The sequence below is a fragment of the Lissotriton helveticus genome, chromosome 1_1, assembly GCF_964261635.1.
Source record: "Lissotriton helveticus chromosome 1_1, aLisHel1.1, whole genome shotgun sequence".
Classification (NCBI taxonomy): Eukaryota; Metazoa; Chordata; class Amphibia; order Caudata; family Salamandridae; genus Lissotriton; species Lissotriton helveticus.
In genome coordinates this window covers 1,342,005,342-1,342,019,881 of record NC_136057.1, presented here as the reverse complement: position 1 = coordinate 1,342,019,881, position 14,540 = coordinate 1,342,005,342, and the positions used below count along the sequence as shown (strand labels likewise).

The 14,540-nt window shown below is 45.1% G+C and overlaps 1 protein-coding gene across 1 annotated transcript in view; it reads left to right on the top strand.

The window, feature by feature from the left end:
- LOC144772869 (coagulation factor XI-like) overlaps positions 1-14,540 on the top strand; it is a 297,549-nt gene that overhangs the window by 31,120 nt on the left and 251,889 nt on the right. The window contains exon 2 of the mRNA XM_078657511.1: positions 9,322-9,384. Coding sequence (XP_078513637.1) covers positions 9,330-9,384 — 55 coding nt within the window. The 5' untranslated portion in view covers positions 9,322-9,329. The remainder of the gene's footprint in view (positions 1-9,321; positions 9,385-14,540) is intronic.

Sequence of the window (14,540 nt, the reverse complement as noted above, 5' to 3'; positions counted from 1 at the left end):
TCATGAGCACACGAGCACCGTGGCTCATGACGAGCTGACCTCGTCATGAGCATGCAAGGTGTTAAATATAGAAAGTCAATAAACAACAAAGAGGGAGTTACACCTGGGAAGGTATACTCAGCCTCAGTAGAGGCGAGTCTGTGTGTTAGCCACAATCCAAAATGAGGACATCCTTTGTCCTTAAGAAGACCCCTCACTCACCAACCTAGTTGGTGACATGCTTCATCATCGGGGTCCCACCCGGACAGCCGAATGCCATCCAGGTGTGCTGCGACACCTGATTACAGTGGAGCGGGTTTGGTTTTTTTATATGTGAAAGGGAAGAGCTAAGTGTTATTAAAAATATCCGGAACTGCCCACTTACGTGATTTATTCTGGGGTGTTGCGGATATAATAAAAAGAAAGAGAGCACCTGTTGCCCAATTAGGAGAGCTGTCGGTGAAAAAATAATGGTCGTGTGGGATAAAAGATATGGTCTACATGTTTCTACCTATGTGTCATATTTAACAGGTATTCGTCAGGACCTTTATGCGCTTACGGGACGGTATGCGCACGCTAAGGCGCACCCTATCCTCGTAAGTGTCAGTGGGAGAAACAAAATGAATCTCCTGATAAAAAGTTTCTTCTTTAGTTTGTGGAAAAAACCTGTGGGAAAAAAAGGGGGAAGAGGGTTGTGGATAACGAACAATAACATATAAAAATTGCCACATACATAACACATAATAGTTCAATGGTGATGTGCAGCATACATCATACCTTTGATGTGAATGACGAGTGAGATGAGTCCCTATAATGCCATATACCACGTGGAGGCACACCCAATGTATCAAAAGATACTCAAATCACTGAGTGTCAGTGCCATAAATGAAGGAGGCACTAGACACAAAACGGCGAAGTGCTGGGTGTTTGTGTCTCAAAAGCTGAGAAGTAGCGCAGTCGTCGTGCAAGTGAAGACGACTGCGTAGGACTAAGATGACCACTACGTGAATAAGGGACTAAATAAAAACTGTATCTGGACCTAACACACCGACCACACATAAAGCGACATTGTCCAGTAGTGGTAAGCATGCACGGTTATGGTGAATGAAGAATCGGAATGACCGTCTTACTAGGAGCTTTTGTATTCAATGCTCCATGAGCCACTCCGTGATCGGTTTGTAATCCCGTTACGATCTAGGTAAAGAATACAGGGAGTTGGAAAAATAATACTATCGTTTTTGACAAGTGGGTACGAGTGTACGCTTAACCGGAACAATCTTACTTGTACCAGGAGGATGAGGCGCCGTTCACACCTAAACCGTCACCGCGAGTGCTCCGATTATTACTGGGCTGCCGGATCGGCGTGGTAAAACAGTGTGCCGGTTCCGGGATGGGCGTGGTTTGGTGAGTAGGGCGTGATCGGCGTAGGGCGTGTGGGCGGCTGAGTAACCAATAGCAAGTGTTGCTATACAGCCAGGCTCAACTGCGCGTCATGCCGTGTCGGTGACTGAAGTAGCGTTAAAGGGATATCCTTTATTTTTCGCAAGTAGTGACTATTTGGACGTGAAAGGTTAAAAACCATGCAGGCAATCCGGGGATGTGATAAATCCCCTGCTAGACGGATTTGTTTTGTAACCAGTGACTATTTGGACATGAACAGTACAGGCAAACCGTAAATGTGAGTAATCCCCTATTTGACGAGTGTGGGGAAGTGAAAGGTAAAAACTGGTTCGAAGGAAAAAATAGCGCAAGGAGTGCAGAAGAGTGGGTTCTCCGAGCATGTTGCAGGTACACAGGAATTAATTTTTTACTGAGTTCCAGGGAATATTATCGTTCAGGCCCCGTGTGTGAGTGGCCAAACGGTAGATCCAACGCTGTTCCTTTTCGAAAAGGTTGGCCTCCTTCTCAACTTGCTCAATGATGGTCCATTTGAAGTCATTAGGGCCATGTTTCATAGAAAGAAAATGTTCTGTAAGCTTTGTCATGGTCTTTTTGCAGCGAATGGTGCTGCGGTGTTCACATATGCGTTGTTTGACCTTCCTACAGGTCATGCCCACATATCTAAGATTACAAGGGCAAGTGATGAGGTACATCACCAGCGTGCTGTTGCAATTGGTGTGGGATCTGATGGTCCAGGTCTTGCCTTCCTCCAGCTGTAATGTCTTGGTGTTTTCTGTTAGGGGGCAGACACTGCAGTTCCCGCATTTGTAGTGACCCAGAACCTTAGGTAGGCCCCAGATATTGAGCACTGTGGGTTCCTCTTCGGCTAATCTCCTGGGTCTAGTGTTCACCAGACTGTCACGTATACTCCTTGCCCTTTTATAGGCAAATAAAGGTTTCTCCCATTTCAGATTGCCACTGTTGATGATCTTCCAATGTTTATTGATGGATTTTGACATTAGGTTAGATGCGGAGCAAAACGTAGTTACACATGTCAGAGGTGTGTCTGTTTTCTCTCTAGGAGTGTCTTCCAAGAGGATCTCTCTTGGCTGATTCCTCGCACGTTTTTGGCACTTATTCAGGATTCTGTCTGGATAGCCCCTTGCTCGGAGTTTATGGGTTAGGTCTCCTGATTGTTCACGGTAGTCATTGATATTACTGCAATTCCTCCTGATCCTTAAATATTGACCATAGGGCAGGTTCTCCCTCAATGGTCTAGGGTGGAAGCTCTCGAATCTTAGAAGATTGTTCTTAGCCGTGGGTTTAAAATGGGTCTTTGTTTCCAAACGTCTTCCTTCCTTTGTGATTGTTAGATCAAGAAAGGTCAGGGTCTTGGGATCTTGTGTGTGTGTGAATCTCAGGTTGTTGTCCAGGGTATTGATCCACTGAAAGAAATCCAGCAGCGTTTCTTCTGGCCCTTGCCATATCGTCAGGACATCGTCTATGTAGCGCCTCCAGAGAAGGATGTGTGAAAGAAAGGGATTCTGATTGTTGAGGATAAATTGTTCCTCAAAATGGTACACATAGAGGCCTGCCACACTGGGAGCAAATGTGCTTCCCATCGAGGTCTCTCCTATTTGGAGGTACAGGGTACCCTCAAACTCGAAATAGTTCTTTTTTAGTGCCAATCTGGCACATTCAAGTATGAAGTTCCTAGGAGTTTTTTAGGTCCAAGTTTCTTTTTCCAATACTCCTTCTAATACCTTCAGGTCCTGACGAATACCTGTTAAATATGACACATAGGTAGAAACATGTAGACCATATCTTTTATCCCACACGACCATTATTTTTTCACCGACAGCTCTCCTAATTGGGCAACAGGTGCTCTCTTTCTTTTTATTATATCCGCAACACCCCAGAATAAATCACGTAAGTGGGCAGTTCCGGATATTTTTAATAACACTTAGCTCTTCCCTTTCACATATAAAAAAAACAAACCCGCTCCACTGTAATCAGGTGTCGCAGCACACCTGGATGGCATTCGGCTGTCCGGGTGGGACCCCGATGATGAAGCATGTCACCAACTAGGTTGGTGAGTGAGGGGTCTTCTTAAGGACAAAGGATGTCCTCATTTTGGATTGTGGCTAACACACAGACTCGCCTCTACTGAGGCTGAGTATACCTTCCCAGGTGTAACTCCCTCTTTGTTGTTTATTGATATATCTAAGGGGACAGGGAGTCCCTCTCCTGCCTTTTTAGGCGAATACCCTTTCTCTCCTTACTGATTACCTAAATATAGAAAGTCAACATTTTTGACATCGGTATTTTTGACTCAATATTTTTGTATGTAGATATTTTGGTAGTCGATATTTTGTCAGTGAACGTTAGTATTGAAAGAGTATGCTCCAAAATGCACCACCTGCTGCACCTCTTTCCCACATTCATCATGAATATGTTTGCTATACTTGTTCTTTGGGGCTTAGATTTGTCCATATAGCACAGCTGAATCCTACTCTTCCCTTGGGCTCTGTCTGCTTCTCTGGAGTGGATTTCAGGACTATGATGTCGTTTTCTATAATGACGTCACCTGTACCCCTCAGGTGTGGACTCCATATAGCATTGGCTTGATGATTAACCATTCCTTGATGAGATGGACTTGTACCTTTCCTACGTTGACTTCATATAACCTGTTGTGGTTGATTAACTGCCTATCAATGGGATGTCACTCCTGAGTGGACCCCTTAACCGTGATTAACTGTGCTTCAAAAGAATGAGGTTGTGTGGACTCCAATATCACACTTTCTGGTTCATTATTGATGTCTTCAGGGGATGGGTTTCTGCACTCCTTGGTGGACTACATATATATTTCTATGGTTCGTTAACCATACCTCCAGCGATGGGGCCCTTGTGGCTCCAGGGTAGTCCCACAAGGATTGCCACTTGTGGATTCTACTGATCTTCATCAGTAAGCTTCTGTTTTATACACAGCTACCTTGAAGATGAGAAATATTCAGGGGTACGACTACCTCTATTCTCCTACTTTCCACAGCACTTCATGTTAAACCACAGTAACATATGACACACAGTGTGAAGCATGAATTTGAACCTCAGACTCACCCAGGATCTACCATACAGGACAAACTACAGCCACCATTTTCCCAAATCATTCTCTCTTTAAGGGTGCTCAGTCAGAATCCCAATATAAATCAAAGGTAGCCTTGTAGGGGGTAAGATGCGCTATAAAAGTACTGCAATACAATAAACAGGGCTACTCTGTAGATACGACACACAGAAAATTCACCATTGTCCTGCCAACTCAACCTGGCGATGAGCCTGAGTGTGACCATTTTATTCATCTGCATTTAATTTTTTTTATTTATGTATAAAGTTTTGTATAGCGCGAAAATGTCCCTAGAGGGTATCAGAGCGCTTAAAATTGTAGGGTATGTATGGTACAGTTGTAAGAATAGACACTTGTAACATATATGAGAGTAGCATGGTAAAACTGGAGTCTCTGGTTGCACATCAATGTAGTGGTCATTCCGAGAATCGGAATATTAGGCAGCTAAATAAACAATAAAACATAACGTATCTTAGGGCAGAAACTTGTTCATAAGTTTTGTTTTCAATTCTGTTTTGAATGAAGAGGTAGATGACCTGCATGAGCTGTACTGGGCATGTGCAGTGGAGAAACATGTGGCAGAGCGTGGAATTGACTCCATTGCCACATTGTGATGAACCAGCATTGAAGAGAACCATTAGCAATATTAGCTCTGTGTTTTTGCTGCAACCAGGCGCAAGATATGCTCAAATCTACGAGTTACTGAACAGACTACAGGAAGTGAGTATGGCCAATCAGTCAGGCTATGTGTGCGAATGTTTTTGAATAAAGTACATTGAAACCCAAGGTCTATTTAGTCCCACAATGAGTAAGATTCGCCCATCATTTTAACTGTGTGTCAGACCGATTCAAGTCTATGGATGATTGCAACAGACCTTCAGGGAGGGTATTTTGGACAGGTGGTGGCTGTTTTTGGTACAGGGGGCCAGTTTTGCAGCAGTGTTATAATATCAACCCCCTGTACCAGAAGAAGCAGCTTTGTTTCCCACCAGCCCCACTCCCCCGCATCCCGACCACCACGTGGCTGGGAATACTTGATTGCCAGAGCCGGTTTGCGTTCCTAGTCCAGCCCTGCTATTCAAGTACAGAGGGTGAAAGGACCAACCAAGAGTGAGGCTCTTTCTAGACTAGGACTCATACAAGAAGCACTATGTATTCCATTGATGAGATATGAGGCTTGTAGGAGCGCAAGGAGAAGCTCTGTTTATAATTGGATAGCATACAACACAAGTGGAAATGTAGGCCTAAACCATGGGAAAATGTTCTATACTGGAACCACAGCAACTCTTCCATCATTTAATAATCTTCTACATTGGACCAACACCAGGGCACTCCTCGAGTGCTGTACTTTTCAGGGCAAGCCTCTCGCATACCTGCACAGTCATTGCTGTGAGGGACCTCCAGAGATGGTCGGTTCTTCCAATAGAACCACTGACCCCAACCTCCAAGTTAATTGGAAATAAGTTCTTTTTTCAGTAAGAAAAAGGGTAAAACTAACTCTTTACTCACTTTCGTAGCCTACCACCCCCTGTAAATAAATGACAAATTTGATCTGTGCCTTCTGCTTGACCTCATTTTATTACCACAATCAATAGGCGTTATCACACCAAATAAACTGTGTGGCCTAGAAGTGTGTGTACCAGGTTCATCTAAACACACAAAGGGCACTGCTGTGGAGAACCAATATTCATCTGTCCTGAGTGTCAGTAATTCTCAAGCAAAGTTTATTTATATAATTACATAACAATTTGTGGTAAGAGGTGGGCAATGTTGGCACTGCAGTTCTCGCCAGATCATAGCTTAGAGCTGCTCAGTTTCAACGCAGGCTGAGAAGGAACATGTGGTAAATTGTTTTCATCTCCACCCTTCAACAGTCTTCAGCAGCCAATAACCTAAACCAGTTTTTCAAGACTGTTGGGATAGAAAAGTCCCTCTCATGGAAAAGACATGCACCCTCCCCTGAGTGCTCCAGCTGCAATGATATATGGATCCCTGGTGGATTTTTTTTTCTCATGGGCGAACACAGATTATTCATGTAAGCCATGACCTAGGCTTGGTTCATGGATTGTGGTCTTGCTTATACCAGGAGGGGTGCCCAAAGCGCTACCCTATAAGTGGAAAAGAGTTACTGGTTTTACCAAAAATGGTGAGTAGCGTGGGCACGGCGGTGGCATCAATAATGATTCTCAGTAGTTTGGACAGACTTTTTACCTGTGTCACCGGAGTGGTGCCTATTGACCCACTCATGTACATTTCTGCTGCTGTGTGCTTAACTAACACTTAGCCTAGATGGTATTAGCATGTAGCGCTGTGCAGTGTGAGTGGATGCGTGCTGTGATGTATGTGTGCCTGTGAGTGGTACAATACATGGTGGCCTATGGGTTCCCTATTGGAATCCCAGGGTCTAGAGGAGGGCATGTGGGGGAGGAAGAGACCTCCCAAGCAGATTTTTAGATTCCTTAGATTTGATTGGGATACACACTAGAGGACGGGGAAGCCAGACTCTCCTGTGCACTTCAAAAAGGGCTTTATTATCCCGAAAAGTTCAGTGGGTCCTGGGTAAAACTGAGGAAGGAGAAGGGGCTGATAAGAGAATCATAAAGAGTAGGGCTGGGGGCCTTTGTAAACTTTGGTAGGCATATGTTGTGAGGCTGACATTCAGGTGTGATCCACAAGGAATACCAATGGCTTGTGTTCTTGGGCTATCTGGGTTGGAGTCACTCCTGCTGTGACAAACTGCTTCCTTGGCAAAGGACAGGCCAGAGGAGTGGCACTTCAAAGGAGGCACCTGACACACAAACACCAAAGCATGAGACTAAATCACATCTTTGTCTGGAAATGGATTATTAAAAAAAGGAGCTGGAAGCGCCCAAATATTCAACCATCAAGCAGCCAGCCTGGGCAGTACTACAACATGGGGAAGCTCAGTAAAAGTTCTGCCTTCTGTGTCTAGGACTTAGAATCATGGTCTGACAGTCTCCCACCTGGGTAAAGGAACAACACCCAAGGAAAATAAGACCACCTGACGTGGAACATGGAGCATCAGTGCCTACAGAGACCAGAGGGCTCTACAAGGAGAAGAAAAGAGTCTGGCGATAGCAAGGTCCAGTGGGGTATCCTGGTGAGTGAATCCCGTAGCAAGGTGCGAGATAGTTGCTGTTGAACTGATTGTCAGCAACTCCCCCCATGTGCAAACTACAGTCGATGACCCTGTATGCCAGAGCGGACCACGTGAAGAAAGCTGCTGTTGCCCGTGAGCACACCAAAGTATGCAAGATAAGGCTTCTGTGAAGAAAGATGTCACTGCATCGATCAGGTAGTTGTCTGTGTGCTTACTAAAGTTGTAGGCTATATATTCAAGGCAGACAGCCATAAAGGAAACAGCTGTCACACTGATCAGGCCATTGCTCACATGCAGACTTATATCATTGTCCCCTCCCCCGTATACTAGACGGGGCTGCTGTGAAGAGCAAGGACCTTTGCCCTGGTACACTATGTGCCAAGAAGGATGGCTGTCCCTGGGGGCACCTTATAACCATGGGGTAGCAGCAGGTCCTGGCCCATATGCCCAAGGTTCCCACCGAAACACCGGAAGGTGTGTGGCTGTACCGGACCTGACAGTGGGATCAGGGGATCTTAATGCATCAACTGAAGGAGTACTGCTGATAACCACCCACCAGTAGATAGGAACACCAGAGTGATGAACTATTCCAGGGCTTCTGTATCACAATACCAGAAGGAGTGGGTGAGACTGATTGCCGGGCTAGAGAGTCCATGGGAAGCTTGCCTTGCCTCATAGTGCCTTAGCCCTTGAACAATTTGACTTCTAAAAAGCCATAGTTGGACTTCTAAAGCTCGGACCCGTCGCGGTGCCTTAATTGAATGGTGGCTATCGTAAATGGGGAATAATATTGCTCATAGACAGGGAAGGGGAACTTGTGGCCCTGCCCGGATGATGCTAGAGGGCTGGCCTTAAGGGGCGCTGTGCATATTGTTTGTGTGTTGTATTTCATTTTGTGCTCAAATATAAATACTATTTGAATTAAAAGCGAGTATTTGGCTGGACATTGATTTATTGGCATTGTTGCGTGTAATTTGAGTCTTGAGCATGTGTTTGCCTCGCACCTACCTTCCCCTACAAGGAGCCTTTCACTGCTTGACCAGCACTACCACAGAGAGTCAAATGCCTAAGGGGCACTTGGCCCAGTTGCTACGGACCCATATTAGGTCAGCCCTAGGATACCCAGAGCACCAGGCCTCAACCACCAAAGTTGGGCTCAGTAGCTCCTACTAGCCACCTGGGCCTCTGAAAGAGCTTTTGACTACTGCTTTTGAAACTAGCAATAACAACTGTGTCAAGATCAGATCCTTTCTCTGTTTGTGGTTTACTAAGAGTTGACACATCTTTGAATCACTGAGCCCTGATACCAGGCAGTATTTGGGTGCCATTACGTGGTTGTTTTTCAAAAACATGAGTAGATAATTTGTACACCCACAGTGAGCACCGCACATTCCAGCTTACTTGTATTTCTGATGAACATTGAGCGTTTTCTATAAGCTTTTGGGAACAGGAGTGATGCACAATGAAAAATAAGGTCATTTCAGGCCTAAAATGGACACCGAAGACTTATTACCCAATTTGAGGCTTCAGACTCTTATTTGGACACACACCCCTTATTACTTCATTGCCATTGCTTGATATAAGTGCCAAATGTGTGACTTAAAAAAAACTAATGTGTGCAGAGATTAACCAGTGGAAAAATGTAAAACTCATAAACATGTTTTGCTTTTCAATTCTCTTGATTTGTTTGCTAATCGAGAGTCCATAATTATTTTTACAGATAACATCATGAAATATTTCATCCTTCTTCATGCCTTTCTTGTGTGTGCAACAGCAGGTGAAGGTAAGAGACATTTAAAGTCAGGGCAAAAACCCTAAAAAAAGAAGTGGGGGGACTAACCAATTCAGTATGCAAGTGACATCTTGGCACATGACCTCACTGTGACATCACAGGAAGGGACATCACAGAAACTGTTATCTGAACCTTTGATCTAACAGAAAGTGACATCACAAGAACTGACATCAGATCTTACGACCTCCCACATATTTAGCAGGTCAATCATAAGTACATGTGAGAAAATTATGAGATTTAATAAATTATACCAAACTGCTCAAAACGTAAGAGGGCCACTTGAGTTCCCTATCTGAAGGAATTAACAGCCAAAATATGGATGAAGTTTGGTGTCTGACCAACTACAGTAGACAAACCATGAAGAACCGCAAGCTAGGCATACTAAACTTGGCACGAAGATCAAAGCGCAGTCCATGCATTTCATGAAAATGATAGAAACTGCAATTGTGAATATCAAAACTATAAAATGTATTAACCTAATTAACCTACTGCAGCGAGCCCAGAAGAAAGGTCGTTGAGAAGGCGAGTTTAGTTGAACTGGTATTTTATTAAATGGGGTCTTTATATTCCCTTATCAACCAGTCTGTCAACAAGACAAAATAAATCAATATAACTGGAGAGTTATTGTCACTCTTCCTGAGGATTCTTCAGCTCCCAGGGTCTTCCTTCTAACGTCTTGGTCTTCCTCCTCTCTACTCCTCTCAAAGACCCAGGCGGTATGACTCCGGGATTCCCAGAAAGCAAAAAAAAATGAAACAAGGGCAAGGGTCAGTGGACTTGTGAATAAGGGATACGAAGGGAAGGTGGTGAGGGAGCACCCCAAAGTATAACCAGTGACTTCACGGCAGAGAGTGGGGAGTGAGCGTGTCGGGTTGGAAATGCTTTACACTATGTACAGATTCGAGTAGCGGTAACGACTCAAGCGTCTGGTCTCTCCCGCCTCCCGACCCAGCCAGCGAATGCTCCCGTACCGGGGATAGCCACGCTCCTCTGGGAGGGTAGCTCGGCAAACCGCCTCCTCGGTGGCCTCCTGGCTTTCTCTTCAGGTCTGTCTCTTCCTCCGCAACCTCCCGGCTCGATGGTCTTCTTGGGCGTACTGGGGACTCCTCCTGGTCTTCGGACCTCGCTGTTCCGCTGTTTTCACCCTCCTCGCAATCACCAGAGAACACCCTTTCTGGCTTCCTGTTGTTCCCTTTTCTTATTGGGACATAGGTGATGATGTACTCATCAGGGGTGGAGTCGCCTCTCAGCGTGTCCCAGTTAAAGGGACCCTCCTCGGTTTCGTTGAGCTCCAGCTGTGACGGCGAGAACCATTCATCCTGTTGATGAAACAACAGAGGAGCAATGACCTCACGAGCCTCCCACCAATCCTTTTACTGTTTGACCACCACCCCGGGTATGTCCGCCCTGTTACACTCCTCCTCCCCTCGATTCTCCCGATCGGGGAGAGGAAACACTCTTGAAAGATTGTCCGCGCTTCCGTTGTCTGTTCCTCTGTGATGTTTAACAGCAAAGGAGAATGGCTGGCGGGAAAGGAACCAATGGAGAACCCTAAGATTATGAGCGTCATTCCGGCTCATCCACTCTAACGGGGCATGAACAGTGTACAAGGTGAACTGGTTTTCTTCCAAGTAATAACGTAACTTATCTGTAGCCCATTTTATGGCCAAACACTCATGTTCAATGGTGGGGTATTTCATTTCCCTTGGAAAGAGTTTCCTTCTTATATACACTATAGGATGCTCCACCCCCTCTGAGGATAACTGAGAAAGAACCGCTCATATCCCATGGTTTGAAGCATCGGTATGTAGAATAAAGGGACGGGAGAAGTCGGGGGAGGATAACACAGAGCTTGTGGTGATGACATTCTTTTAGTGTTTTGAAGGCATCTAACATTGCTTTAGTGGGGTGTAGTAAAACTCGTGGACTGACCTCTTTTTGTAGGGTATTTTTTAAGGGGGTAGCTACCTCTGAGAACTGAGGGATAAAACGCCTGTAGTCGCCAATTAGTGCGAGAAAAGCTCTCATGTCTCTTTTAGTGGTCGGGAAAGGGGTATCTGATATGGCCTTGATTTTCTCTGCTTGTGGGGCTATCAACCCGTGACCCAATACGTACCCTAGCAAAGCGACCCAGGATTTCTTGACATTTATATGAAGGCAGGCTTTTTGTAGGGCTTGCAGTATGGTACGCAGATGGAGGAGGTGTGTTTTTGAAGTTTGGGCTAAAAAATACGATATCGTTTAAGTATGCGTCCGAAAAAGTGTGATAATTAGGACGGTGTTCATGAGCCTCTGAAAGGTTGCTGGGGCTCCATGCAACCCAAAAGGTAGCACTGTGAATTCATACAACCCGTCCGGAGTTGCGAAGGTGGTCTTCCTTCTGTCTTCTTCTCGTAATGGCACTTGCCAATAGCCTTTTGTTAGGTCTAAAGTTGTTATGTAGGCTGCCTCTCCCAGTTTTTCTATGAGCTCATCAATTCGTGGAATAGGGTATGCGTCGAAAGATGAGATCTTGTTCAGGGCTTGGAAGTCCATACAGAATCTGGTGCTGCCATCTGGTTTCGGGACCATCACTATCGGGGATGACCACTCACTTCTTGATGGTCTTATCACCCCTAGTTGCAACATATCTTGCACTTCTTTTTGTATGGCTCTTCTTCGTGATGCTGGGATCCTGTATGGATGTTGCTTTACCACTTATCCAGGGGTTGTCTCAATTTTATGCTCTGTCAGGTTCGTTTTTCCCGGGTATGTCAGAAAACATGGGAGAGAAGGGGACTAGGGCTTCTTCCAGTTCTTTTTTTTCCTGGTGGGAAAGTTCCTCGTTGACCACCATAGTGCTAGGTTGGTTGATCAGTGTAGGTACTGTGAGGGTGGTGGTTTTGGGTATAGGTCCTATCCATTTTTTTAACATGTTTATGTGAAAAGTCTGGGTTCAGCTGGGGGTCATTTGTAGTTTATAGGTGGTTTTCCCGATGGCCTCAATAACTTTATAGGGACCCTTCCACTCAGTGTTAAACTTCTGCTTGGATGTTGGTAGTAATACAAGGGCCCAATCGTTTATTGCTAGTGTCCTCCACTTCTTCCCACAATTGTAATAATGGGTCTGTTGTTCTTGTTTCTTTACTGAGAATAGGCTAGGTCATGGAGTTTTCCTATCTTAGTATTCAATCCTTGGGTGTATTCTAGCATCTCTCTGGTTTCTATAGCGTCTTCTTTCTCCCATGCTTCTTTGGTTATTTCCAGGAGGCTTCTTGGTTGTCTTCCATACAGGATTTTGAAAGCAGAACAGCCTAGACTGCTCTGTACTTGGCTTCTTATCACATACAGTGCCAATTGTAAGAGTTTATCCCATTTGTTTCCGTTTACCTCCAGCATCTTCTTTAAGGTAGCTTTTAATGTCACGTTATAACGCTCAACGAGTCCGTCGTTTGTGGATGATATACTGACGTCTTGATGTGAAGCAAGTTGAGATTCCGGCATACTCCTTTCATATGGAGGGACATAATGGAGTAACTTGATCAGTTAATGTTTCCTTTGGGAAACCTACCCTTGAGAACAGTTCCAGGAATCTTTCAGCTATGTTACGGGTGGTGGAGGTGCGTAGTGGGAATGCCTCGGAAAACGGGTGGCATAATCTACTATCACCAATACGTACACGTTTCCTTTTCTTGTACGGGGCAAAGGCCCTATTAGTCTATCCCTACTCTCTCGAAGGGCTGGCCTATCACAGGGAGAGGCTGTAGGGGAACGGCTGGAGGTCTGTGTGTGTTTCTATTTTAACAGATGACGCATGTCTGTCAGTGTATTTTTATGTCCTTGTAAATCCCTGGCCAATAAAAATGTCGTAGCACATTCTGGGTGTTTTTTTTCCGCCCCCGTATGCCCAGCTGTAATATGTGAATGCGAAAAAAAACATGATTTGGTCACGAAAAGACATGGGTACTAACAGTTGTTGTGTTTCAGTCGGGGATGCCTGTCGGTAAAGTAGCTCATTTTAAATAAGGAAGCGGGGATAGGTAGGTGTATCACTATCCTGTGTACAATGGGCCTGTTCCCATGCATTGAACAACGTAGCATCGTTGGCTTGGGCAAATATAAAACTACGATCTAGGAGCCATGGTTCAGGTGTCACTAAAGCTAGAACTACATTAAGCATACCTTTACCCTTCCCTGTATTAACCTCTGTGGACTGTAATACATGCCAGAACAAATTAAGAAACTCCGGATTGTCAGTCCCAATGATTAAATCTTTTGGAAGACTATCCTACACCCCCACTTTTATTCTATTCTTTTGGCCATTGGAGTGTGTAAGAGTCAGTTGTGCTAAAGGATAAGGTTTTATATCACCATGCGCACAACGTATGTGCACGGTTACACCTGGCAGGAGGTGATCTTTGGTAACCAGAACCCCCTGTATAACTGATTTTTTGCAGCCAGAGTCTAAGAGGGCATTGATAGGCTTACCGTTCACCTGAACACTTACATGAAACACCGTCCCCATTTCGGCCGTATATAGAATAGATTTGGGAACATAGCCCACTTCCATTGGTTCCTCCGTTGGCTTCTTCCGAGGGCATACCCAGGCTATATGCCCCCAGTCCCCACACTCGAAGCATTGGGGTCCTTTAACGCTAAGTGGCTCAGGTCTTGAGTAGCGGGGTTTTGTCGGTTCAGATGGAATTCTTGGTTTTCTATCCATTCGGAGAGTTTGGGGTCTTGTTCTTTCGGTATCCCACCCTGTCACCTTGGGTTGTGCCCTAGAATAGGTGGTGGCCATTTCAATCGCTTCCTTAGCCATTAGATTGGTATGCTGTTGCAGCCATTTCTCTGTGTTGTATGGGAGGGCGTCCAAGCATTGCTCCAAGTATATTTTTTCCATAATCTCCTCTTTAGAGCTGGTATTCGGGGTTAACCATTTATCGGCCGCCATTTTATACCTAAAAAAAAAGGGGGTTCGGGTTCTCCCCTGGTGTTCCTCTTTCCTTATGGAATCGTACTCCCTAGGCCTCAGAGCCTAGGCCCAGGTGGTCCAGAATAATGGTTTTAATATCACCATACACGATGTTCCCTGTGGCATTAGCCACCTGGTACGCTGCTTGGGCCTCTCCGGTGAGTAGAGGAGTTAGGAAGAATGGCCACTTTTT